Below are 26,811 nucleotides of genomic sequence, written 5' to 3'. Positions count from 1 at the left end.
ATCTGAGAGCACAAAACATGGCAGTCAGCTGTGTGATGTAAGCGCAGGAGCAGGACTGCGGGACCACCAAGTCATTTTAGAGGAATGAAAGGTGAAGGAGGAGACTGACAAATTGAGAAAGAGAGGGTGTAAGAAGATACGGGTTAGAGATATGACTTGGGGAAAGGTGAGGAGAAACACGACGAGGAGAAATAAAGAAATGCTATGACGGTGCGTGAGAAGAGCTGACCATGGGAATAATAAACCAGTAAAGGGAGGACGACAACGGAGACGGGTGGGAAGGTCGAGGGGCTGACAGGAAAACTGAGAGAAGCACATTCCTTCTCTCCCTCTTGTTCTCTTCAAAACAGCAGCTGGGACAGGTGTGCTTTTACTGATGGTAGAAAATGCCCAGGCTGGATTCTGCCCCCCCCAGCGAGCTGTGTGTATGCTGTGTGTTTATACGCTGAGTATGCACACTGTCTGGCTGCAGAATGCATGTTAGCAGAGACTTTGTTGTGTGTAATTACGGGGGAAACAAATCCCATAGATCAGACTTTGCCCATAATGACAAAAATAGACATCTGAATGCACACATAGTGTTTTTTGGGGAGAGACTGTGGAAGAGACAACACAGTGTACGTACAATGTGTGTATGTCTTAAAGATACTCAGCGCGTGTGTGTGTGCTGTTTAAGGAGACCGTCTCTACTTCAGGAAACAGAGGGATCCTGTTTGTGAGTTGTACTCATTGTTCAGCTGATTACCCCCCCTCATCACCTCCTACTCCACACACACTCATGTACACAACATCGGCCCCATGTCAGTATTAGGCTGTCGAACAGAGATGTGTAGCCTACACATCAGCATGAGCATCCAGAGTAACACTTAACATGCTGTCTCTTCACAATAAAACCATAGTTTGGAATGAGGGGTGTGTCCAGCCAGTCTATCTGACTCCATGCATTGTCCCTCCAGCCTCATTGATGTCTGTCTCTTTTCACTGGAAGAATGGACAACATCTAAAACTCCCTTATCTTCTCATAGACGCATCAATTACTCATTTTTCCCGTCTTACCACTTAACTGCCCTTTCCTCATAAATGACTCACTTTATCTTTGTATCTGGGTTGTGTAGCAGACCTGATGAGTCACTATCCTGCACCTATTTTTTTTTGTAATACTTTGTATTAAAGTGGACTTTCGTCATGTTATAACTTAATTACAGACCAACGCAAATCCATGGAATGACCTACTTCATGTCCCAATTTGTGTTTGTACACACACTTCCAGTCTGCTTTCTCCTGCTCAACTTTTTAGCCACGCTATCGATGGTTCGGGATAGCAACATCGACCTGTCAGTAGTTACCCACGAAGATCCAGACTAAAATATCACAACAACTATCGGATCGATTGCAATGACATTTTGTACACATTCATGATCCTCAGACTGGATACATTTTCCCGTATCTGGTGGAATATCTCAACATATCTCTGCTGGTTGGATTGGCAAACAAATGTATACATTTGTGATCCTCAGATGAAGTATTAAAGTGAAGCATGTGATTCTCAGAGTTTTCCTTTATAGCTCCACGCACAGATGTTTTCCTCTATCTGACGAAATAGCTCAACATCTACTGGTCGAATTGGCAAATAAAATTGTGCAGACATTCATGGTCCTCAGAGGATGTACTGACTGGTGATCCTCTGACTTCACCTCTAGTGCCACCATGAGGTTCACGTCTGAGGTTTGGAGGGAGATGTCTCTTTTATGAATTGGCATAAGATTTGGTTGAAGAAATACTTCACCCACTCGGATCATTTGTTCATAAATTACTCTCCCTGTATTACCTTGAATTCTTAAAGAAACTTATTTTTTCTTGCATTCCTCCACAGTGAACGAATAACAGAAAAACAAGTAAAATCTTAATGAATCGGAGAAATCACATGTTAAGTGTTAAATTAAAATGTACATTTTAGAGGTGAAGTAGGCTTTTCCTTTAAATTCATGTTTCCTTCAGGATGAATTGCATTCACTTTGTTTTATAGTGTTGTCATGCTACAACAGAACTATATGAGCCAAACCTAAATTTCTCCTTTTGAATTCTTTTCGTTTCCTAGGTTTTACTGTTTCCTACCTCCGTCTACACATCTTGTCTGCTTTTTCCATCTCCTTCATTTTCCCTCTTTCAACTGCAGCTCATTCATCTCCCACCTCTAGTCCTCTCAGCTTAGTTTGTTCCTACACAACACTCAAGTCCAGCACAATCCTGTGTTGTGTCTGTGGGCTGTCAGGGAGAGGCTCTTTGAGCTCAGGAACAGAGGCCAATGTAACACACACACACACACACACACACACACACACACACACACACACACACACACACACACACACACACACACACACACACACACACACACACACACACACACACACACACACACACACACACACACACACGGGATGAGAACCTCTGGCATGGCTTTTCCCACCACTGCCCTCTCTGTATCAACACAGTCACACAAACAAGCTCATTTGCACTGCTGCACCATCAAACAGGCTTTTGTCTCTTCTTGTTCACGCGCACACACACACACACACACCTCTGCATGTAAGCTCATTACTACATCCATAACAAAACCTCCAACACAAATCTTCCTACTTCAAAAGGGTCATGTGTAGTTTACTCACTTTGCGGTACAAAAAAAAAAAAAATCTTTCATGTCCACCCTGTTCACAACTTAACAAGCAATCAGCAAATACAAGTCATTGATGGTTATGGTAAGAATTTATTTACATCCTTTAGAAGTGTGAGAATCAGCACTGACACTCGGCTGTTTCATTTGCATAACATATGTCCTTATTACAGATAATAAGGAGGAGACAAGCAAGACTCAATTACCCATGACAACCAGCCATCATTCATTCTTGTAAACAAATCCAAGGGTGTAAATGTCCTTTCTTATTTTATTCAATCTCATATACAATTGCCTATAAATTAAAAAAAAGCCTCAGCCCAACAATATAAGAACATAATATCTAATCTTAAACAACATAAACACTATGTATCAAAAAGACCCCGGACCTAAAATATACAGAAAACAAATATAACTTACTGCCACTCAATATTCTGTCTGCACGCTGATACAGAAGCTTAAGTAGAAACTGTTAAGGTATATGAACCTATCGCCACCGTACCAGGGAAAATGTGAAACTATATACTACATTATTCCACACATGAGTACCGGGAAAGAGAGCACTACATGTGTAATAAAATAGCAGCCAGCAAGTTACAACTCCACAAAATCTTTGGCTAGTACGAGTTGAGGAAAATACAATCCAATTCACTGAACTGTGAACAGACTGCAAGTCTCCTGACATGTTGGTAGATCAGTAAATGCCTAACGTCTCCGATGGCAAACAGGATCTAATAGAAGGCACTTGACGGACATGGAGAGGAAAAACAGGTTTAAGAAATATCAAAAGATGTCAAACTTTTTTCACTGAACCGAGTAACAGAAGTGGCAACAAGCACAAGACATTATCTCCACTTCATCTGTAGTGTCGTCCAAAGACAGTTCGATCTCTCCGCTGTCTCTCTGTATGATTACAAATACAAGTGATGGGGAAGCTTTGCTGCAGCCCTCCATGAAGTCAACAGATCTGTCATCTCTTTATGTTTTCGTAGCCCCCCCCCCCTCATATCTGCATTGACTTATAGGCCGGTGAGCTCTGATTGACAGACGCAAATCTCCAAAACAGATAAAACCTGATGAGGCTGGTGAAGATACCAGGCGAGTTTGGAACCTGGAATGAACACAAACAGGAAGAAGAATATGAGGATACTGGCTGTCATTTAAAATAAGAAACAAAATGTTGAAAGCCGCGTCTACAGCGGTGATTCAGGTGCACGTCCACCGTATCGTACCACAATATAGTAGTCGTTCCGCTGGAGGCCGTACAGGACCCAGGAGGTTGAAGTGAAGAAGGTGGCGACAGTCAGAGGGAAGGACAAGCGCGTCACATCACCACTACGCACTATCTGGACCTAAAAGGGAGGAGACAAAGACGAGGGAATTGTCGCTGTAATACCACACTCAATTATCAATCACCTGCACCTGTGGAAATACCTGCAAGCAATTAGATAACATTTGAATTTAGAGCTTGGACACAACAAATGGGATTCAGGTTTGCTCTTTGGTGTGCACAACAATGGAGGCCAAGTAATTGAGTTTGAGTATATGAGCATTGAGAATAAGACATTTGAAAGCATGCTACAAATGAAAATGCCACGGAGTCTAGAAAGACAGCGTTTTATACTTGGCATGTGGGAAAAGCTATTTATTTGGTGTTTGAAGTTGTGACGCAAAACTATAACTTTTAGAATAGTTCAAGTCGAGTCTTCACAAGTTTCAGAATTTGTGTTTTCAGCAGTTGCAAAAAACTATAACGTTTTTATATTTACGATGGATGAAATTACTGCGTGTAACGTGAAAGTTGTCACTTGCATTGACGAACTAACAGCATTATCGCAGACCTTGCGGCTCTCCACAACACCACGGAGAGTTTTAGCATCTTAAGTCTGCAACTTCATTGTTTTGGTTCCCTCTCATTGCTCTCATCAACCTAGATTCCAGCAGCCGCAAAAAACCTTGTAACTGATAAACCAACTGTACACTCGACAACCAAACAGCACAGCGGAAAAGTTAGCAGTTAAAGACAGAGATATTTCCCTCAGGAGTTGGAGAGGACCAAAACGGAGCTAAATAGGCACACGTTTGCAATAACAAACTTGTGAAAGTGATAATATGTCAATGCTGTGTTTACAACTTGTTTTCGCCGCCTCCGAGTGGCCCCGCAAAAAAACTAAACAATGAATGCTGCTTTAAGGTGTCAGTATACTTCAAAAGGAGTGCTCGTCAGATGGTCACACAGCGTCGGAAATCCTCTTTCCCCCAAAACACTTCCAATGTTGGAATTGGGTGGGGGTGGGGTGAGAGAATGTAATGGCATTTTTCTTTGTTTCACAACTATTTTCTGTCAGGTTTCGTGTGTACTGCAGAGCGCAACGCTCTGAATGCCTTCCAGGAGAGGACCGTATCTGAAAATGTGTGCCGTAATCCCCATATCTAAAAGGAGTCTCGCATCTTTGAATGATAAGCGCCAACGTGACATTTATGTCAAACGTGAGGAGAAAACAGAATGTAACCAAGGGGATGAGGCGCAAACAGACGAGAGACGGAGAATAACAGGAAGACACAGATGAGGAGAAAGAAAGGCAGGAAACTGACTGAGGGTCATTCGGGGCTCTGAGGCAGATGGAGGGAAGAAGACAAACAGGATGGTAGACAGAGCGGCAAGATGATACAAAGAGACGAAAGGAGAGAGAACTGTGGATTTATTCCTTCACTGGTAAATAGCTGCACGTGCAGAGTTGACTGACCTGAACAGATGCTGCCTGCTGTCTTTGCAGACGTTCAGCATATGGTCCGAAAAGAAGACTGAATGTGCGGTTTACAGCTTAGTGTGCTGAAGTTAATACTGTGAAGTTGATGTGAACTTTGATACATGTAGAGAACAGCTTTCACAACACATTTAGTGCTGAGAAATATCAGTCTGCATAAAAACTTTTGCAAGTTGGGCATTTCTTTTCTATGAGGATGTGTATTTTTTCACAGGTGAAATTGCATTAACACATCATTAAAGGTAAACGTTTTACGATTCATTGTGCAGCCCTGAGCCACATATTTCCCCATTTTGTCTTCAGTGCTCCAGAAAATGTCATTTGACTGTTTTTTTAATGGGCGGAAAAGCCGCCATGACTAGTTAGCGTGACTCACACACTGAGCTGAGCAATAACTCTAACCGTACTGCTCATCCTCTTGCAACAGAATTATTGCGTGGTACGAATGTAAGATATCTAAATTAACCTAATATCTTATAAGATTAGATACAGCACTAAATAGGGATCATTTACGACAAAATCACAGACTGTCTTGGTTCATTATCATGGCATGAACATCAGTTTGATGTATATCAGCGCTGCAACTAATACGTTGACGTACGATTGACTTATTAATTAAACTTGATAGTTTTGTCCCAAAGAACAAGCAATTAACTGGGATATTAACTGTGATATAAAACACAGAAAAGCATAAAATCCTCATATTCGAAAGGCTGAAATTAGAGAATGGTATGCATTTTAAAAGCTTTAATGACTTGTCCATTGACAAGTCATGCAGGCTTTTCACTTTTTTCATCACTTCTGTGTGTTACTATAGTAATGTGCATTTAGCAGCATTGGTACTTGAGATATTTTACTTCAGTAAAAGTGGAAAAATATTAGCATCAAGAACCAAACCGTTCATGATGCACAATGGCCCATTTCAGAGTTATGTGTATTATGTTACTGGATTACAATTGTGATGTATTAATGTGTAGATAACGTTGGAGCTGGTAAAGGTGGGGCTGATTTTATTTACCTGTTTTAATGGCAGGCATCTTGTGAATTTCGCCCTGGGGATCAAGATAGTTTCCCCCTCGTCTTTACCGTCATCATGTCTTTGCTGATAATATTCTGTAATATTAATCTTCATATGAACTAGTAAATAAAGTTGTCAAATACATGTAACGGAGTAAATGGCTTGCCTATGAAGTAGAAGTATAAAGTAGCAAAAAAAAGGAAAATCTTAGGTAAAGTAGAAGTACCTGAGAATACAGTACTTTAGTAAATGTTTGCTTGTTTCCTCATTGGGTTTGTGTTCATAGTCCAGATTTACAGCATGCTACAAATGAAAATACAAAAGAGATAATAATGTTTTATACTTAGCACACCAGTGTGCATGTGGAAAGGGTTTATGTGTGAAGTTGTGGTTCAAAAATCTAATTTCTAAAAGACTTTACGGTTTGAATGAAGAGTTTGCTTCTGCAAGAGATGTAAGATATTTTGCGTATATGTTTTTTTGTTACTTTCCACCAATGATTCGCAGATATAGGATATTCTTTTCCCCTATCGTCTCACATCTTTCACTTTGTACGTGCTGTCTGTATGTAGTGTGCGTCCGTAATGCACGCGAGCGCGTACCAGGTCGGTGAGCGGGGACAGGTACATGCTGACGGTGACCACGCTGCAGGTGAGGCCGAGCTGGCTGAGCCGAGTGTCTCCCTCAGGAAGAAACGTGGTGAAGTAGAACCAGCCGCAGGTCAGCACCGTCCCTGCTGCTAGGGTCTGTGACATCACCAGCCTCTGAAACACAAACACAAACACACACACACACACACACACACACACACACACACACACACACACACACACACACACACACACACACACACACACACACACACACACACACACACACACACACACACACACACACACACACACGGGTAAGGAGAGAGAAGCGTGCACACCTGAGTGGCCCCAGTCTACACTCCCTCACTCACCTTTTGTTTAGTGTAGTGGAGGTACACGATGATGTAGAGGATCTGGAGTAGAGCTCCGATGACGTTGACCAGGACAAGCGTCTGATCCGTCTTCAGAATCCCATAATACAGCCAGCCCAGGTTACTGTGGAAACGGGACGAGCATCAGAAGTGCTGAGCGGAGCAGGACAATGACCTCTAAGCTGGTTTTTCCAACCGCTAATAAACACCAGAGAAGAAGAAGGAAGATGAGGAGGAGGAGGAGGAGGAGGAGGAGGAGGAGGAGGAGGAGGACAACAATGCTACTGAACTGATCCTAGTGAAGAATTGTACACACACACACACACACACACACACACACACACGCACGCACGCACGCACACACAAACTCACTTAAGACACGTGGTGAGAAAAGGAAGAAACTGGATATCCTCAGCACTTTGGGATTTTCTCATCTTCTTCAGGTCGGTCCTAGAAGCGCGCACACAAACAAACAAACAAACAAGGTAAACAAATGAGAAAGAAACAAAGTTTCAGACTCCTTCACAGGCTACAATATGTGACTCACCTCGTGTTTCTTACTAACCAATACACTTAACCGCTAGAGGATGAAATGACAGACACACATTGCAATACAGCATGACATTAAATTATGAGAACATTCAACTTACAGTCCAGTCGAGAACATCCAGACTGTGAACACGATGCACGCCCATGACAGAAGCAGCATTGAATCCATTGAAAAACCAGAGAAGAGTCTAATACGCTACCCGGTTTTGTATTTTACGTGCAATGTTTGCTTTTCAATACGGATGCTTGAATTGCATACGATTAAAGACGGAGTACACCGCCACCTCCCCCCTTCTCACTGTTTCCGTGTTTGCAATCAGTGTACACAGCATTTCTGCGCTCTGATTGGCTGTGCGAGGAAGCAGGTGGGGTGGATTTTGCTCCAATAGAATGCCGAAACGATGGCGGATGTCGCGTGGGACGTCATCACGTTGAAAGAATTTGGAGGGCTGATGGATGGAGCGAGCTGGTGGATTTGAACCACAGTGAGATGGATGGAGATCTACCAGAGAGGCACTGTGAAGGGACAGCTTATGCATTAAGGAGTTATAACCAGTTACACTTTATCCATCCCTGGTCTTACAAACTGGATAAATAACAAAACAGACACGAAGTCACAAGATGAATTGACTGATACGCAGTTGGATATTTGCATATTTGAGCTTCTCAAAACAACAAGATTTCAGTTTGTACTGTGTTAGCCTATGAATATGTTAATTTGTAATGTGTGCTTGCATTACTTCCATTGCTTTATAACAACGCCTGTGTTGTAAAGGCCTGGAATTTGAAAGAAATGAAGCAAAAGATGCTTTTGAGTTGCCTTATTTGATTTAATTCCTTTGTATTGATTGTTTTAATTTGTCTTTTGTGAGATTCCCAACCTCATGGAAGTGCAGTACTAAATTGCCGAAGTACCCATTTAACAGAATAGGAAATCAGAATAAACGTATATATCAGACTTTTTGTAGTCTTTCCCTTTTTCTTGTGAATTACTGGATATGTTTGCATCTTCAGGCCCTTAAACATAATTCAAATGAAACAATGTGAGAAAAAAAAAACTTTATTTCAACAGTCAGTTAGTGTTGCTGGCATGTGTGGATGTTCAAAATGATCAATAAAATGATTTTACTGTTTAAAATGACAATTAAAAACACACTCCACTGGGGTGCACCAGTGTAATTTGATTTATTTCATTCCATATATCGTTTGTCAACTATAGTCAGTGGACCATTTGGGCTGCAAAGTGTTATTTCATGGATATTACATCCAGCATTAGAGATGAGGATTTTTATTTCAACTTGTGAATTAGAACCATAAATTACCGGCGCCTTCCTATTTAGCGAAGTTCAGGTGAATTTCATGCTAATCTCCTAAAAAAGTGCTTACCTCTCTTCATCATGGACCCTCTGATCTGCTGACTCCTCTCTCCTGTGTCCAGCTGTAAGCATCAGAGCTGCAGGGTAGATTCATCTTTCAGCCTTATTGCTGTGGAGCTCTAAACACAGACCCCTTTTCACTTTTCAAAAATCTCTCAGACTTAACCTTTATCAGCAGTCTTTGATGTATAGTTGTCTCCATCGTTTTCTTTTAGTTTGAGCTTTTTTTGCATTTGTTTGACATTTCATTTTCTTTCTTCACTTAATCTCTTATGTCCTTATTTCTAATGTCATTTCTCCCCAGTAAATTGCAATATTCCTAAAGCTCCTTGAAGTCCTTTGAATGCACAACGGTCCGTTATACAAAAGGTTGTCTAACCTTGATCTTTAGACCCTTTGTCCTTTCAAACATATTCTAAATGTAATGCAATAAGTGAATAATCTATTTCCAGACATTTGAAACTATACTATGGCTGTAACTATAGGAATTTGGCAGATGACGATTTTACATTAATCATTAACGTAAAATCATGAAACTATTGTAGAGTTTTAGAGAATGTATACCTCCAACTGATCTGAAAGCAGGACAATCCTCATAAACTGGAGATAGGAGAGTTTCTGCTTCCCCAGTTTTGGGGAGTTTTCATTGTGTGTTGTACACATTTCTGATTTTAGGGATTCTTGAGAGTTCATTATCTCCAATTTGTGTGTTTTCATTTGTGATGCTATGAGGTAGATGTACCATATTTCTCAATGGGTCCTTTTATTGTGGATACTTTAGATCTTTGAATTTGTTTACTAAATTGACCCAGCTAAAGGCTTTATATACTTCCTCATAAACCAGCAATTGTAGGTATTAAAGGTTATTTGTAAATCTTACAGTTGCAAAAGGACTGCCTTTCAGGATCGTTGCACATTGCTGTATGACATTATAAAACACACTTGCGTGAATAACACCATGTTTGTTCTGTTTCATCAGACACAGTCAAAGTCCTGCATTAACCTCCTGCACAGACACACGGGAGACTGTGTGATCATCTGTGGTAAATTCAAACTATGACGTGATTATGGAAAAACAAACGTTTAGAACGTATACGTTGCGTGGTTTTACAGGGGATGGTGACTTTTGACAGTTTTCAGTCAGCTCTGAGGTTTGCAGGTATGAAGGTGTGTGTGCACTGTGCTCCTCTTCATCCCAAAATACCACTGTGTAGATAGAGTATGTACAGGGAAGAAGAGGGCAAAAAAAATAAATAAGAGTGTGGGTGAGGAGGCGAGAGTGACACCTTCACACCCAGTTGTCAGTTTGCTTGTGGGCCTCTCTCTCTTTCTGCACTATCCCGTTCTCTCACTCCTTCATCGCCCCCCCCCCCCCCCTCTCTCGGTTCTCGTGTTTGGTTTTCAGACTGTGAAATCTAAGCCAAGCTAAGCTGTGTAACCGGGGATGAAAGATGGGAGAGGGCAGAGGAGAGGGGATGGGAATCGAGGTTGGGAAAGACCCGGGGGTGGAAGTGTGAAGGGGGGGGATTTCATCGCTTATGCCAAAAATATTGTGTCATTCATCAAGATGTCAATGATGTCAGTGGGATTTCAAGACCCAAAATAAATCTCACTAAAGCTGATGAAAACCAGAGAGGAACTTTCATTACATCACATTTTTCTTTTATTTCACATCTTTAAACAGTTTTATAGTTTTCTCTATATACACATTTACATATAAACATTTAAAAAATGAAAACAAGCATTTTTAACAAGAGAATAAACAACTGTAAATGTATTCTGAGAAGTCCCTTCAGTTTGAGGTTTGACCATGTGCAAGTGGAATCACACCTGCACATCAGACAGTGTGCCATGTGCAGTAGAAATGAGTGAATAATAAGTACTGAAGAGGCTCAGCTCCCTAAAACCCCTGCTAGTTATACAATCTTAATGTACCCGCCTCTGATGAGCGGATCTCAACCTCCGGTCACAAACCCTCATGAGAACATGGAAGTCTATGGGAACTTGTGGCACAAAAGTCAAATTTAAATTTCTAGGGTCCAAATAAATTCGGGTAAATTTCCTCTAATGTTGTCAATCAAATACAGTATAAAATATTTAAAAAAAAATCATAATGTGGCTCATTTAACAAAAAGAAGGTTGAGAACCACCGGTCTGGATTAGACTAAATGTTTTCTTCTTATAACTGAACTGAAATGCTTTCAGTAGTTTCTGAAACTTAAAGAGAATCAGACTTAGAGGTATAACAGACTTGAGGAGATACATCAGGGATCCGAGTGCTACAAAACAACATGACAAAAAAAATCCACTTTGGCAGTAGACAACAACATATCCAGTCCACAGAATTAATAATTTCTCTACATGTAGAGGAAGAAAAATTACATTAACAGCTAGAGATGAGGAGCGTAATGTAAATCTGTACCAATGGTGAAAACACAGGATGAAGAAGGAAATATACTCTTTGTCATTTTCAATTGGAAATCAATCCATTAGTATTTTGATCAGTTTGCTTGCAGTTTTGTTCGTAATGAAAAAAGAGTGCACTTTAAAGGGTCACAAATGAGAACTGTCATCCTCATAATAAAAAAAAAAAAGGTCCTCTTCTTTGGAACGATCCACGTTCCACATTCTCACACACACACAAATGCTTGTATCAAAAAATCTGTATAAAAAAAAAAAAAATCTCTGAGTGTTCATTCATGGTCCCAATGACCGGCATTGAGTTAGCATTGTCTCTGTTGTAAGGTCTTGCTCAGCCTTAGTGTAGCATCAGGGCTAATAGTAATGAGCTCATGGTCAGGAAAAGTGAAAAGGGGACCAGCTGTGCTCCTGAACTGCCGATGCTCTTCTGAACGTTTGGCTCCATCACAGCAGGGTCATCTGAGGAACGAAAAGGGAGGGAGAGTCAGTGTTGAGTTTCATCATTCAGGCAATTTTAGAAAACACACCCAGCTGAGCTCCTCTCAGACTGCTGTGACTATTTTGCATCTGTCTGGTATTTCTTGTTATGAGAATAATCCTCACCTGCTGGGAGCCGGTTAGAGGGGTTGTGAACTCCTCCAACATTAGAAAACTTCACTTTTCCTCCATCCAAGGTTTTTCTTGTATCTTCCGCCTTGGATTTATCTACATTGTTTTTTCCGGAGCCGACAACATCCACTTTTAACCTTAGACAATCCTGGCCATGGTGATGCATTGGCTTGGCTGTGGAAAATCAGAAAGAGTTTTAATAAAAGACACCTTCTCAGGAGCACAATAAGTTGAAAAAGAAAATGCTATTCTTCATACTTACAGATATAATAATAGCTCTCTCCCTGTCTGAACTCCTTGCCCAGGGTGAAGGGAGTAAAACGCTGGAATTTCTCAGAGAATTTCTCGGGAGCGTGGGGAGCAAAGGGCCGCGAGCACTCCCAACGGAGCTGGTCGAAGGAGTGAGGCTTGCACACCTCGTAGTCCTCCTTCTCCACCATGTACAGCACATAGCGCTCAGCTGCATGCGATGACACCTCGCCGTGGGTGTAGTGGGGGCAGATGATGTCCAGATAGTCGTTGATACGCACTTCCACTGCGTACTCCTCCCACAGGAAGCTGCAGGGAGACAGGAGGAAAGCAGGCGGTTACTGACAAATGTCTTCACCTGGCACGGGTATTTTTTTATTTTGCCAAATTAATAACGTACGTAACAGAGGCAGATTTTATCGGTTTGTACACGTTTCAACACACACCCTTGCAGCTTGGCTCATACAACACACGCGTTATGAATAACAATGAGCTGAGGGCTGATCACTCACACGCACACACAGACGCGCAGCAACAGCAATCAGGCTTACTCACGCGAATAACACATGTTAACACACAGGTACAAATATTAGGGCGGAGGTCAGGCACCACGTGGGAGTGTTTGCGTTGACGCGTTTCTGTGTACCTGTGACAACCCATCACCGCGACAGAATTAGAAACAGCCTGATCAGGTTGGACTTGTTCCATTTTGTTTACGCCACCTGTCATAAGCCCAACCACCATCCCTCTCACGCACCTTCCTGCTCTCTCCCCTCGTTTAGCCTGCAGCACATGTTCACTTCATACCTGCGTACAACAACACGAGACTTCCAAATGTCCCTTTTCTCCTTCTCTGCTGGTCTATCTATCTATCAAGTCTTTTTGAACGGTTTATGTCTCACTAGTTTCTTCACGTGGAAGCTTGTCCATCAGTGTTGAGGCTCCTGTTGTGGCTCCTCACACTAATTTGCCGTCTCGAGCAGAAGCTCTGTCACTCAATGTCTCGCTGATTTCATCAAAGACAGAGACAGAGTGGGTGGAGACAGTCAGACTGTCGCCCTCTTTCTCCCTTTTCATCTATACCCTTCATTTAGTTTTACGGCTCTTTTTGAGCCTTCCCGTCTCCTCTTTGCTCACTTCCTAGGCTTGTTTGCTGTCCTAATGATGCATAGAGAGAGATAGTGAAAAAGGTGTAGATATCCTGCACTGCACATTTGTGGCGATAATGTTCAGTCAGAATACAAAGGCGGTTTTCGTGGAGTAAAGTAGCTGCGACTCCATGAGATTACCTGGTATCTTAACTTTCAGTTTCACATAACTAAAGTCTTTCCTTTAAAGTAATATGTGCGGTGCAGCTCTGTGGCATGTTGCTACTGCTGTGAGATCAGCCAAAAGACAGGAGGTGAAGAAAGATTGATACTTGCATATTAGTCTGATTACATCCTCGAGGGTAACAGGCTCGAATCCTCACATCTAGTCTGTGTTTAAACTGAATGACTGCTTGTGCGTGTTGCTGAGAGTGAAAGTGACAAAAATTGAAAACAGCCTATTTGTCTGCCATTGTTAATGCATGCTGTAAGTGTGTTTGTCGCTGCATCAAAGCATTGGAGGTGTTGGCCCCCGGCCCCCCCCCTGTCCTGTTGTTGTGGCTCCTGTTAGGACCCCCTGGCCAAGTCACAGACACACTGGCTCCAAACGTGGGCCTCTAACCCCTCCTTCCTGCCTCTGTATGTGTGTGTGTGTGTGTGTGTGTGTGTGTGTGTGTGTGTGTGTGTGTGTGTGTGTGTGTGTGTGTCCGTTAGCGCTAACCTACCTGTCAAAACATGCTTTGTTAGCTGAGCACAGCTCTACACTTGTTATCCAGGGCTAACAGGCTGATCACCACCCTCCACTTGCAATCACTGCTCTCTCTCAGAAAAGGTTCTTTGTACGCGTGTGTACACTCGCGTGTAGGTGTGCACGCCTTTGTTTGTGTGAATATGTGTTTGCTCCAGTGAAAGCCTCTAGCAGCCTAATTGGCCAAATAATCTCTCCTCTCATCTCGTTCCTCGGTTTTCTTTGAGACAGACCAGTAATACTTTGAGAAAACAAGGCACTTGGAGATTTCTAGCTGCTCCCTCTGAAGAGAAGAGTAGTTTTTAAATTGTATAGGGTATACCTTTTTCCCACACCGAGTCCTTATTAGTGGTCTGGCCGACCTCAACGTGAGAACACAGGCTTGTCAAAAGCCAACAAAAACATATATTCTGTTGCTAATTTCATTCACCACTCATGCTTTAAAGAAAACTCTTCCTTTATCCTTCTCTTCACCTCTTCATTTCCCTTCTCCTCCTCCTCCTCCTCCTCCTCTCTTCCAATGCCCTGGCTAATTAAAAGCTGTTAGAGGTCTGGGGCCAGCGTGTTCTCAAGAAAAGGCGGGGAGGAGGAATGAATAGGGTGTAATTATACACTTTCCCTCCCCAAAAACAGAATGCCTGGAGGGGAGAGGGCCCCTTCAACCCCTGTACCTTACCCCATGTGGAGCTTTCACTACACTGACTGGGGTGTGTGTGTGTTATATGTGTGCTCATATGACTGTCAGTGTATTTTTGTGGTCTGCATTTGGGTTGTGTTGAATGGGTCTTATGCAAGCACTAGTCAAAGGACTGTGTCTTTCCCTCCATCCTCCCTATCCTTTACATTTCACTCATCAAAGCTCTCCACTCTGGAGACTTTTGTATCTCCCCGCAACTACTCTCGCCTCTGACTGACAGTTCCCGGGCGAGTGAGAGTTGCATTAACGTGATAGCTATGTCGTATGTGAGAGTGAGAGCCAGGTGTGCGAGTTGTTGCAAACCTACTTCTTTCTTCCCGTGTGTGTGTTTTCATGGGAGAGGGATTCTCTGAAGACCCTTATTCAGGGCATCTCATGCCCCAGGCTCAAGAGCACATCTGTTTATCAAGGCCTACTGACGCCTCTCGTGTTTTTGAGTGTGTGTGTGTGTGTGTGTGTGTGTGCGTTTTCTTGCATGTGACTGAGGTGTGGGTAAACAGCAAGGGTTGAAGGTGGCTGTAATCTTTCTTCCTCTCTGCTGCAAACAGGTCATCTCTCACTAAGGAGCTACTCTTGCTTTTGCGTCAGTGGGCAAGTTGTGTGTGTGTGTGTGTGTGTGTGTGTGTGTGTGTTACAAGGTTATAAAATAGTTAGGTGAGTTCTTCAACACTTGTCCTCCTCATTTAAGCTTTGAAGTCTTGCCATTGTTCTTGCACTGCACCTCTTCCATTTTCCTGCCATTTCTCTTTCATTTGCCTCGTTTCTCTGTTGTCCTGCAATTTGTCCCCCGAGCTCTCGCTGGTATCGGTCAAACAACTGACAAAGGAACTCTGTCTTTCACTGTACCTCTGGGGGGGGGTGTTTCAAACTGGCAGCCGGGTCGAGGGGTTAGAGTTCAGGGTCGCAACTTCTCACACTCGCTAGCCTCCGAGTCAGCACTTAAGGCATTTGTTTGGCATGCACAGAGCGAGTCAGCACCACTGAAACACTAAACAGATGCATCCCCCCACCATTTGCTCTGCAGGTAGTCAGTAGTAAGTGTGCATACGCTGGAATGTCACAACAGGGGGGGGGGGATCTGTGGTTTGGATGGTTACTTTGTTCTCACAAGGCACACTCATCAAATTTCCAGTCACACTCTCACACACTTACTTTGACGTGTACGCTTAATACCCTATTAATTTGCTGTGGCATGGCAGATTCACACCTCTTTTCACACGGGCCGAGGAGCCGTCAGTGGTTATAATGGGTTTAGCTGCTCACTAGTGGGATACGCCATTACAGTCAATCTAATGTCTCTCTTTATTAGCTTCCAATGTAATCTACCTTCATTCTTCCTCAATCTCACAGTCTTGCAACCAGAAAGCCACTGGGAATTCTTCCTCTACTGGGCACCAATACAACCTGCTGTCTCTACTTGGATTGAAAATCCAGCACTCAACCAGATAGTTTCTACGACATGCAAATCGGTGTGCTAATATATGCAGACATCCTATAGTTAAGACACTGACAATCCTTTTAGCCCCTGCAAGATGAGCTTTTAAAATGGTCAACTTTGCCGTTTCTCACTTATTCAATTCCAAACTTCACCCCTCGCTTCATCCATCACTGTCCACTCTCTCCTCCCTCCGTCTGCCTTTCCTTTATTCTACCAAAACCCCCCCCATCCCCCCTCTCCCTCTCCTGTCTCTTAACGCTGACATAATATACCACCGCTCTTCATCCAGGCTAATTTCTCAACACAAATCCCTTTCTCCAGTTCACCCTTGTCTCACCCTGCACCCCGGCCTCTGCTCCTACTCCTCCTCTCTGCCCCCAAAATCTTTTCACCCGGACTCCCTTTTTGTAGCCTCCTTTTCTGTATGCAATGAATAGAAGAAGGCCAAATTGTATCATGCTTGGTTTAATATGTTTTGGGGTCACAGAGTGGTTAATCTGCTTGCCTGTGTCTGTCTTGTCTAGCTGAGCGAGAGAGGGGAAAAGTTCAGTTACTTTTAAGAATTTACATTTAATATTCAACGTGTCTTACTTGGGAAAAAAAAATAAAATATGAATCAACTGCTGCAAAACACCCTCTAAATACCGTAGCTTAAGTCCATCTGACAGAAATCTGGTGCCAGTCTGTCCTTTAGAGGGCAATGGTGGGCTATGTGTGGACAGCAAAGCCAAAGTATGCTATGAATGAGCAGTGTACACATACGAACACACACACACACGCATGCCTACCCAGACATACTACGATAACGTTAGGCAAAAGCATGGCCTCTCTAATGTTAGCAGAGCCAGGGCTGAAGGGTGCTCTATCCGCCTCCGGTGGAAAACTACTGGGGCCAAAACAGAGGATGGTCTGTGAGAAAAAAAAAAGGGGGACTGATGGAGGGAGGGGAGGAAGTCTGGACCACAGATAAGGAAGTGAGAGGAAGAGCAGAGAGAAAACAGAGGTGCATGGATATTGTGATGTGGGAGGAGGGTGAGCCACAGATACAAAGTATACTGTAGTTTACGTGGTCACTAAAATCTCCGGGTGCTGCTGGGTGCTATGATGCAGGAAGGTATGTGTGAACATTTATAAGAGTGTTGGGTAAGGGGACAGTTATAACAGCAGGGAACACACACAAAGCCTTCTGATATTGAATGGGCGGGATGCATCGTAAGCTAAATGGAGATGTCCTATGATGATTGTAATTGATTGTTCTGATATTGGGTGGATCCCATCTGGGAGATTATGGTGGGAATGCTCCACTGTGACATCTACAGGTTTATGCAATTTGTATATATCGTAACGGCTACACAATACAACCCAATGACCCAGATACAAACATACAGATGCACACGTACAGAACGTAGCATAATCATCATTACATCACATAAATATATATATATATAGAATAAAGCCAGAAGGATGATGGTTTTGTGTCTACGGGTCAGATGGTCAGATTACAAGCCGTCTGTAATCTATGTTAGTGTGAGTGTGTGTGTGTGTGTGTGTGTGTGTGTGTGTGTGTGTGTGTGTGTGTGTGTGAGTAAATTTGTGTGTTCTCATTCTGGTGAGATTACAGGCCTTCAACCAGACGGGTCATGGGGTGGGGAGGGGGAAATAATGAGTGGAAAGAGAGAGGGAACAAAATGTATAAAATGTCCAAGTTGAGTGGGTAAGGGGCGGGGGGGGGGGGGGGGAATCTGGACTCCAGGCCATATGTACGTGTCAAGGCAGGCCCGGCTGCTTCAATAACAGCAAAGGCAGAGCCAGACACCGACGGAGATAACCTGAATATTACATTACACCAAACTCCTGATAAAGATACTGCACAGATACTGGGGGCATGGGAAATAAAGCCAGGCCACCCTGGATGGATGGAAGCAGCCCAATAACACAGAGATAGTGTATTTAAAAAGGAGGCTGTGTATAATCTGTGCAGCAAAGTAGAGATCTTGAATGCAACCGATTCAGTAAGTAGAGAGAAAAGGAGATGGAGGACTCGAGGCCAGCGGCCAGTGTGGGAGGAGACCCAGCTGTTAAAGAGAGGAAAAAGAGAGAAGATGGGTAGAGGAAGAGACAGGTACTGTACAGTGAGAGAAACACACACACACACACACACACACACACAGCTGACAGAGTTGAGTATAGTAACAGCGGGGAGGAATGCTGGCTGTAGCTAATATTAACATCCAAGTCCTCCCTCTTGCCCCCCGGTGTGTGCAAGTGTGAGTCACACATTTATCATGTCTCGGTAAGACTGCCTACGGTAACAGACACTCCTTATTTTATTTTACATTTGGTCACGCACACACACACACACTAACAATCACGTACTCTCTCCAAAACAAAAATAAAATCACTTCCTGTTAAAAGCTGGTAAAGGGCAGCACAAGTTCAAAGTCTCACTCACACACACACACACACACACACACACACACACACACACACACACACACACACACACACACACACACACACACACACATACACACACACACACACACACAGGCAGAGACACGTAGTGTAAAAACAAGACCAGACTGAGAAAAACATGCCTCTCCATCTGTCAAGTAGGAAAACTGTACACGCGTACACACACAAACACACTCGAGTATCAAATCCCTTCGAGTCTTGAAAGCGATTACATTGAATTTCACTGACAAGTTGGCGAAAATCAAACACACTCCTACATACATTGTGTTTAGAGAAAAACACACACACCTAAACGTCTCTATACTCCCTGACATGAATGGGCAGACTGCCGCCATCTGGTCACTGTCCCCCTAAGACAAATCACTGCTGCTCAATCGGACCAAGAATCAATTAGCATTAATTATCCACGGCCCACTGCCGTCAAAGCCCCGCTGATGGATCAACGTGAGCCCGAACAGGTGACTGATTGACCACTGGGGAACGGATGGGGGCAGGTGGGCTTTTAGCTGGAAACCAGAAGACAAAAGAGATCATGGAAAAAAGAGAGGAGAAGTGAGAGGTAGAGGAAAAGAGGAGGTGAAGGAGGGGGTCTGAGAGTGAAGGATTATATAGGACTAATGGAGATTAGGCTGTAAAATTAGACAAAAAAAATAAATTATACGAGTGGCATGAGGGGGTCAGCCGATTATGGTTTCATTTAAGCTGCCATTATCTTCCTGAGAGTCATTTCTGTCCCTGACTTTTCATAATTTCCCTGTACCTCTCAAGTGGACGGAGAAGAAGAAATCTAAATGGTCCTGGCTCAACAGAAGTATGACGGATGAGGAGAGAAGAACAGGCAGAATAGATACATGTTTGTTATGTGTCATTTGTTGCGTGTCTGTTAAGAGTTATATTATGCTTTTTATTCTGGTTATAAAACTCCCATTTGACAGCAGTAATAGTCCAGGGCTGTAGTAGAGACAGCAGACCACCCCTGGTCTCCCTCTGGACCTTCTTTTTGTCTTCATCATTATTTGAAGGAAAACTTTATCCAGACAATAAAAGCCTCTGGTTTCACATTTCCTCTCTACCTGTTCTTTCCGTCTCACCTGAGCCACACTTCCTCTCCCTCTGTGTGTGGTGACTCAGGTGTAAAACTCAGGTGGGTCAAACCCGGGCCGGTGAGTCACACATGGACTAACCCATGACACAAGCTCATGACGATAGAGCTTTCCATTAGACTTCTTATCCAATTATCAGGACAATTGTTTTCCTTGTTACAGGGGTTCTTTTTTAGTCCTGTGTCTATTGTCATTCTTAAAGGGCAATTAGAGAGCCAGTAATGTAATGAAGACAAGACTAAAAGGCCATAATGGCTTTTGCCCTTGTTTAGTCTCGGTGGCGGATTTTAATCGACCTATCTCGGCAGCAAAGGAGCGGGGACCGTCCTCTTGTTTCAGCTGGCTTATGAATTAATACTGTCTTTCAAGCATGGGGGATCACTCCCTCCACGCTAAAAGCTCAATAAATCGCACTGCGATATTGCGCGTCTGCGAAGCTCCATCGATCCCACTGAGTGGTTGGATAGCATTACATTTCTGACCTCAAAACAAAATAATCAGCAATATGTGCTGCTTACTCTTACTCGGACACACACACACCCACACACACACACACACACACACACACACACACACACACACACACACACTCTATCTTCTCCAATGAAAAAAACACTGTAACATACTAATAGTCTTGATGTGGCATCTCTATAAAAGTTGTTATGAAATTAACCCACCGATTTTTTTCATTTATAGACTTTCCATGACACACTGCACCAACACACACACACACACACACACACACACACACACACACACACACACACACACACACACACACACACACACACACACACACACACACACACACACAGGTGCAGACCCTACAGACAGCGTCACTGTCCAAGTTCATACTCGTCGGTCTATTTTCTACTATTAGAGTATGTCTGGGTCTATGTGTTGCAGTTAAATATAGTGGTGAATATGTCCATCTGTCTAGGCACCCGCTCACAATCTCCTGCTTTTAAACCCCACTGCTGGTGCTGCTGGATAGTACGAATACCTTGATCACAATGCTGCTAGGCAACTATAAAAAGGACTACACACCTTAAACGCCACACGAACCTTTAATTGTCACATGAATGAAAACAACAACAAGCTTAGTTGTAACCGTGCGCAGCCTCGGGTACATAAAGACACGCGGGACAATGTGGACTATATGGAGACTTTACATGTAGACAATGACAGTCACACAGTCAGAGCAGTGAGTGATTGCCCCTTCACAACAACTCACACATTAGACAACTTTAGGCACACACACGCGCGCGCGCGCACAAACAACAAATAGCACACAAAAGCAAAGATCAGCACTTACTTTGGATTCGTGCTGTTCCAGTAGACGCTGTGTCTCTCCGCACAGGCGAACCAAGCGCCGATGCTCAGCGCCAAACACACCAGACACACCAAATCCATGTTGCCTCTTCTCCACAGGAAGATCACCAAGTTCAACTAGTAAGCGATGCTTTAAAAACGACTCTGTTATTGAAGATTTAAATGCGTAAATAAATTTTACACTACTAGAGTATTCAAAGCAGTTCAGAGTGATGTCACTGACCAAACACTGTTGCAACTGTTGACTGGTTCACAGAAGCGCAACTAGACTGTTTTATCTGGCCGTAGCTCCACCCCTCGATATGATGCCAGCCAATAGCTATAATGTAGTCTGAATGCCCCGCCCACCACCCGCAGCCATTGGAGACGCTCAGCTCGCGCTCGCGCTCGCGCTTTACATCAGGAACATCGAAAAACACAAACGAAACACCACTATGAGCCTATAATAACACCTTATGAGCGCAATAAAGACATATAAATCAATGTGGTGACAAGAAAAATACAATTAGAAACAATAAAAAGTTAAAAATTAATGAATAATACAAAAAATAAACACTGAAACACATCTTTACAGGACACTGGTTATTATAGGTTATAAGTTTAGCGAGCTGTGAACAGGTTGTATCAGATGTTGAATTAAATAAAATAAATTAGGAGAATATAAGGCAATATGTACCATAAACAATAACTTATAAAATGGCAGAAGAGTTTCCAGATTTACTCAACAAAACGAATTACATGTTACTTAACAAAATAGTCTATATTGAGTAAAAGTCATGCATTCAAAAATATACAGTATTTCAAACAAATTGTATGTATGTATTGAAATGTAGTTAGGTGAGTATTGCTATTATTGTTATTAAGTATCATTATTCAAAAGTAGCTAGTAACTATATATTTTAAATAATGTATTACAAGTATAATATTTCCCGATAAAAATGAATGGAGCAGAAGTATAAAATAGCATGAATATTAAATACTCAAGTAAAGTACAAGTACCGTACCTGAAAATTGCTCTTAAGTATAGTTATTGAGCAAAAATACTTAAAAAAGACAACAAAATAGATCATTTATTTTGATAATTCATGTATATGAATTCATACAGCCATTGTTTTATGTTGGTGTCAGTTGTTGTTGTTGTAACTCTGTAATGTGTGGGTGTTGCATTGTGACGTACTGTGTGTCGCAATTGTATTGTGCTGAGTTGTTGGGTTGTCATTATGCGTTGCAATACAAGTTTGTCAACTTGAATTTTTTGTATTGTGCTCAATTGCGTTGTTTTGAAACTGAGCTGCAAATATGTTGGTGCTGCAGAGAAAGATTACTTTAGTATATTATATCCTAAAGAGAGTTGTACCAGTGGTTGTTTTGTAATCCTCTGAGAACCCTCTGCAGAGAGGTACGTGTGCTCCGGCAGGCTGTTGTTGTCTAGGCACGCTGGTGTACTGATTACCTTTTGTCAGATAGTAAAGAATTATTATCCTCTTATCAGCCAGTCTGATCTTGTGGTCTCCGCTTCGCCGCGTCCCCAGACAGGTAGCTTCAGAAAACAACCTCACAGATGGAGTGGATAAACTCCAGACCATAGGGTGTCAGCGGGATTGTGGACCCAGCAGGAGAGGGCTTCCCTCAGGCAGGGATGGAGCCCAGCCAGGGTTAGCTGGTTCAGAGCTCCAGAGCTGCAGGGAAACAGTGTGTGTGTGTGTGTGTGTGTGTGTGTGTGTGTGTGTGTGTGTGTGTGTGTGTGTGTGTGTGTGTGTGTGTGTGTGTGTGTGTGTGTGTGTGTGTGTGTGTATTAGTATGCGCAGACAAGCTGAGAGTTTGACTGTCCCTAGGCTTGGCTTGGCAAGCAGACACGTCCTGGCACTCGGAGGATCACACACATACACACACACACACACACACACACACACACACACACACGCACGCACGCACACACACACACACACACACACACACACACACTCTGACTGTAGATCCCGTAGACAGTAGGGGGTTAATCACAGCTGAGGGTGCTTTTCTGATCTATAATGTCTCCCAAAAAAAAGAGGGGGAAGAGGAAGAGGAGTGAGGAAGTGAACTGATGAAGAACAGGTCCAGTTCATGATAAACTCTCTGTATGCAAAACCTCTGGAGGATTTCATATGTTCCCGCAACTATACCTGTAACGCCCACCATCTTTCATTTAGCCCTCACCAGAAACTGCTTTAAACATATGTATTGATTTCCTCGAAGGAATGACTGAAATGCAAATACTGTTGCAGGAACCCTCAGTTCTCTCTGCTACACAACAGACTGTCCCTCGTTGCCATTAGACATCTGCTGCTCAAAGATGGGATGTCGTCATCATACATAGATATGTAACATACAACCAACAGTGTAGCAAGACAGAAACTCAAATTTAGAAATCCACAACCCACGAATACACCTCATCTCTGCTGCTGCAGCCAGGAGTCACATGGCTGGGATGTCCCATGTATGTACATGTTCACACTGAGAGAAACACACACTTGGGCTCTTATGTTAGTTGTAGCTGGGATGACTCTCAGAGTGAGACTTAATCCTCCCACAGCCCATACAGGCACACACAGACACACACCGACGGGGAAGACCAGGGCTTGTGCGAATGATAGTGAAGCAGAGAAAACTTGACGGCTCAAAAAAGAAACTGACAGAAAAAGTGTTTGAGATGATAGAAAGCTCGACAGCTCTAAAATTGGATTTAAGGGAGTCTGGGGGAAGACCTGACAGCCACACAAACCTCTCAGCAAACGGAAACCGCCTTGTTTATTTCCAAGGCACTTGTCTCCAGGCGTCACAGTATCTATCCACGAGTTGTTAAACATGCTATATGGAAATCCCACGATTACATAACTTGTGTAATTAAGTAGAAGAAAACACAGAGCGAGTGGTGCTACCTGTACCCGGCAATGCCTGATCTTCTCTTTCCTACTCTCCCAACCTCAGCAAATTTTCTTTCAGAGGGGAACATTTAGAAGAATTTTGGGGAGTGAAGAGATACATAAAACAAAAACAGATGATTTCAGAGGAAGAAGAAAAGTATCAACTCAGCTAGAATAAATGTGTTGATAAGAGAGGTTCAGGATACGTGGGAGACAGCTATTTAGGAAAATAAATTTCCCTCAGCCTATTACATTTTCAGTCTTGCTCCTCTCTTCCACTCCGTCCTCTCCACTCATCCTGTCGGCCTGAGGCGGGGCTCAGAGCTGGTCAGGGATCTCTGTCTTGAAGAGGTTTCCTGAGACACACAGAAATATGAAGCAGTAGAATTTAATAGAGGCGAGAGAATACATCAAAATGAAGTGGAATGAAACTTTGAAAAGGTAGGGTGTAGCAGATAAAAGACACATTGAAAACACTGGGCGTCAGCCACACCGAAACACAACAAGGAACAGAAGAGGGATGGTAGAGAAACTGCTTTTCAGGCGAGTGTATGAACACATCTGCCCGAACACGTGCATGTGCGTGCACCGGTTTTAATTGGAGTTTAAAGCTGTGTAGGAGTGCTGCTGCCTCTGTTGTTTCTGCATTTGAAAGAGCGAGATGTTATCCAGTTGAATACATTTCTGCCTTTTTTTTTTTTTTGTCCTGACTTCATCATGTCATCACTCGTCGGGCCCTCCTCCTCAGCTGCTAATGTGCCATTTGTGCCTCTCTTTCCTTGCCTCTCCCTCGGAGAATAATCTCAGCTGTTATTGGAAAAATAAGGTCATAGGGAAGATCAACATTATGATACAATGCAAAGGGTATAAAGGGGTTTAAAGGGGCTAAACCACTGTCATATGCTCCTTATTGACTATAGTTAATCACAGATTGCAAATAAATAGTTGCCTTTTGTTCACCCAACCTCTGTCATTACAGCTAGCTTAGGCTTGTTAACACTTGGCATTGTTTCATCTACACATGGACAGCTTGTCACCCTGCTGCCCTCTGTCCCTTTATCCCCAGCCTCCTGCGGGCCCTTGGCCCTATGGCTCATAGCGGCACACTCCGACAAGCTGCTCCTTCTCTGCCACCACAAAGGCATGTCTGCCGGCCCCTATTCACACCCATTCATCTGCATACAGGTGGTCGCCCCATTCGAACGCAGGGAGGCACACTTCCGCTTAATAGCGCTCCGTGTGTCTAGATTTAGCCCGGTTGGGGGGGCAATTGGGTTTGCTTGCAAAGACAAAGTCGTAATGAGGTGGTTGTCTCTGCTTTGAGAATCTATTGGAAAGACGCCATGGAGGCTGAGCGGTTTCCAAATGTGCAACACATGAGCTCCAAACAAGCCAAGGACACGCATGCAAACAAACTATAACAATGTTGCATGTGTGTGTCAGTAGGGGGTAAATTAGTGCCCCCCCCCCCGGACTAACACTGTCTCACTATTCAGACCGCAGGAATCATTAACTCGCCCAGTCAACAGGCACACTTCACTCGTTCGCTCCCTCCCCGCCGCTCTGTCCTCCTTTTCTGTCTCCCAGGGACTCTCACTCCCCATGCACACACACACACACACGCACACACACACACACCTACACACCCACACACAAAAGCGCAAACAAAACCCGGTGAAATATTTAACCACGCGACTCATCTTGCATTGCCTCTGCCATCATTTGTTATACTGTATCTCCTTGTCTGTCTCCCTGCCTGTTCTCTCGACTCATCTGTTGTCTCTGCTGCCTTTTCTTCCTTCCCTTTCTTCTGTTCATCTGTTCAGTTATTTCCACAGAGCCTTCATCAGCCACTAGCCAAAACGTACTAGGTGCATCTCTCCCTGATTACTTTACTTTCTTCTTTTCACATTGCATTCACATATAGCTCTAGAATGTATCCCCTTTACTCTCTTTCATGCTCTATTTCTCTCCCTTCCCCCGTCTTGGTTTCTTCCTGCTGCCCCCCCCCCCCCCTCCCCTCACTTTCAATATTTTCTTATCCCTCGTCTGCCCCCTCCCCTACAAGTACCTCAGGCAGTGCATTTGTTAGGAGAGAATCCATTATCCTCCAACCTTCTGTCCTCTTTATCTCTCTCTCTCCATCTCTTTTTGTAGCTCTCGCGCTCTCTCTCTCGCTCTCTCTCTCGCTCTCTCTCTCGCTCTCTCTCTCGCTCTCTCGTCTCCTCACATGCTCCTGGCCCCAGCCCTATATTCATTAACATAGTGTTAATGATCCCAGATGGACTGACATGTACTCTATGGGGGCGAAGTGAGAGTGGCTTCTTCCAAGGGTGTGTGTGGGTGGTTGTGTGTTTGTGTGTGTGCACGCACGGCTGTTGGTTACATGTGTGCATCGT

The 26,811-nt window shown here is 43.3% G+C and overlaps 2 protein-coding genes across 2 annotated transcripts; both read right to left on the bottom strand.

Moving 5' to 3' along the window:
• Positions 1 to 2,753: 2,753 nt before the first annotated feature.
• slc50a1 (solute carrier family 50 member 1) lies at positions 2,754 to 8,248 on the bottom strand. Its single transcript, XM_079165151.1, has 6 exons — positions 8,075 to 8,248; positions 7,797 to 7,874; positions 7,425 to 7,548; positions 7,063 to 7,224; positions 3,907 to 4,026; positions 2,754 to 3,785 (listed from the first exon to the last, which is right to left on the bottom strand). Exons 1-6 carry the CDS (start codon positions 8,140 to 8,142, stop codon positions 3,678 to 3,680), a joined length of 660 nt encoding a protein of 219 aa, XP_079021277.1. The 5' UTR covers positions 8,143 to 8,248; the 3' UTR covers positions 2,754 to 3,677.
• A 2,752-nt stretch (positions 8,249 to 11,000) lies between these two features.
• Positions 11,001 to 21,738, bottom strand: efna1b (ephrin-A1b). The gene is made up of 4 exons (XM_079164175.1): positions 21,493 to 21,738; positions 12,642 to 12,937; positions 12,374 to 12,553; positions 11,001 to 12,229 (listed from the first exon to the last, which is right to left on the bottom strand). Exons 1-4 carry the CDS (start codon positions 21,588 to 21,590, stop codon positions 12,108 to 12,110), a joined length of 696 nt encoding a protein of 231 aa, XP_079020301.1. The 5' UTR covers positions 21,591 to 21,738; the 3' UTR covers positions 11,001 to 12,107.
• Positions 21,739 to 26,811: the final 5,073 nt, after the last annotated feature.

This window comes from Pholis gunnellus, assembly GCF_910591455.1.
Source record: "Pholis gunnellus genome assembly, chromosome: 8".
NCBI lineage: Eukaryota > Metazoa > Chordata > Actinopteri > Perciformes > Pholidae > Pholis > Pholis gunnellus.
This window is presented reverse-complemented; position numbering and strand designations above follow the sequence as displayed.

Coding starts and splice junctions, on each gene's coding strand:
- slc50a1 (XM_079165151.1), bottom strand. CDS start 8,142: ATGGATTCAATGCTGCTTCTGTCATGGGCGTGCATCGTGTTCACAGTC. Junction 7,875..8,074: donor TGGATGTTCTCGACTGGACT/GTAAGTTGAATG, acceptor GCGCGCTTCTAG/GACCGACCTGAAGAAGATGA. Junction 3,786..3,906: donor GGAACGACTACTATATTGTG/GTACGATACGGT, acceptor TGTTCATTCCAG/GTTCCAAACTCGCCTGGTAT.
- efna1b (XM_079164175.1), bottom strand. CDS start 21,590: ATGGATTTGGTGTGTCTGGTGTGTTTGGCGCTGAGCATCGGCGCTTGG. Junction 12,554..12,641: donor AGAGAGCTATTATTATATCT/GTAAGTATGAAG, acceptor GATTTTCCACAG/CCAAGCCAATGCATCACCAT. Junction 12,230..12,373: donor CTCTAACCGGCTCCCAGCAG/GTGAGGATTATT, acceptor TTCGTTCCTCAG/ATGACCCTGCTGTGATGGAG.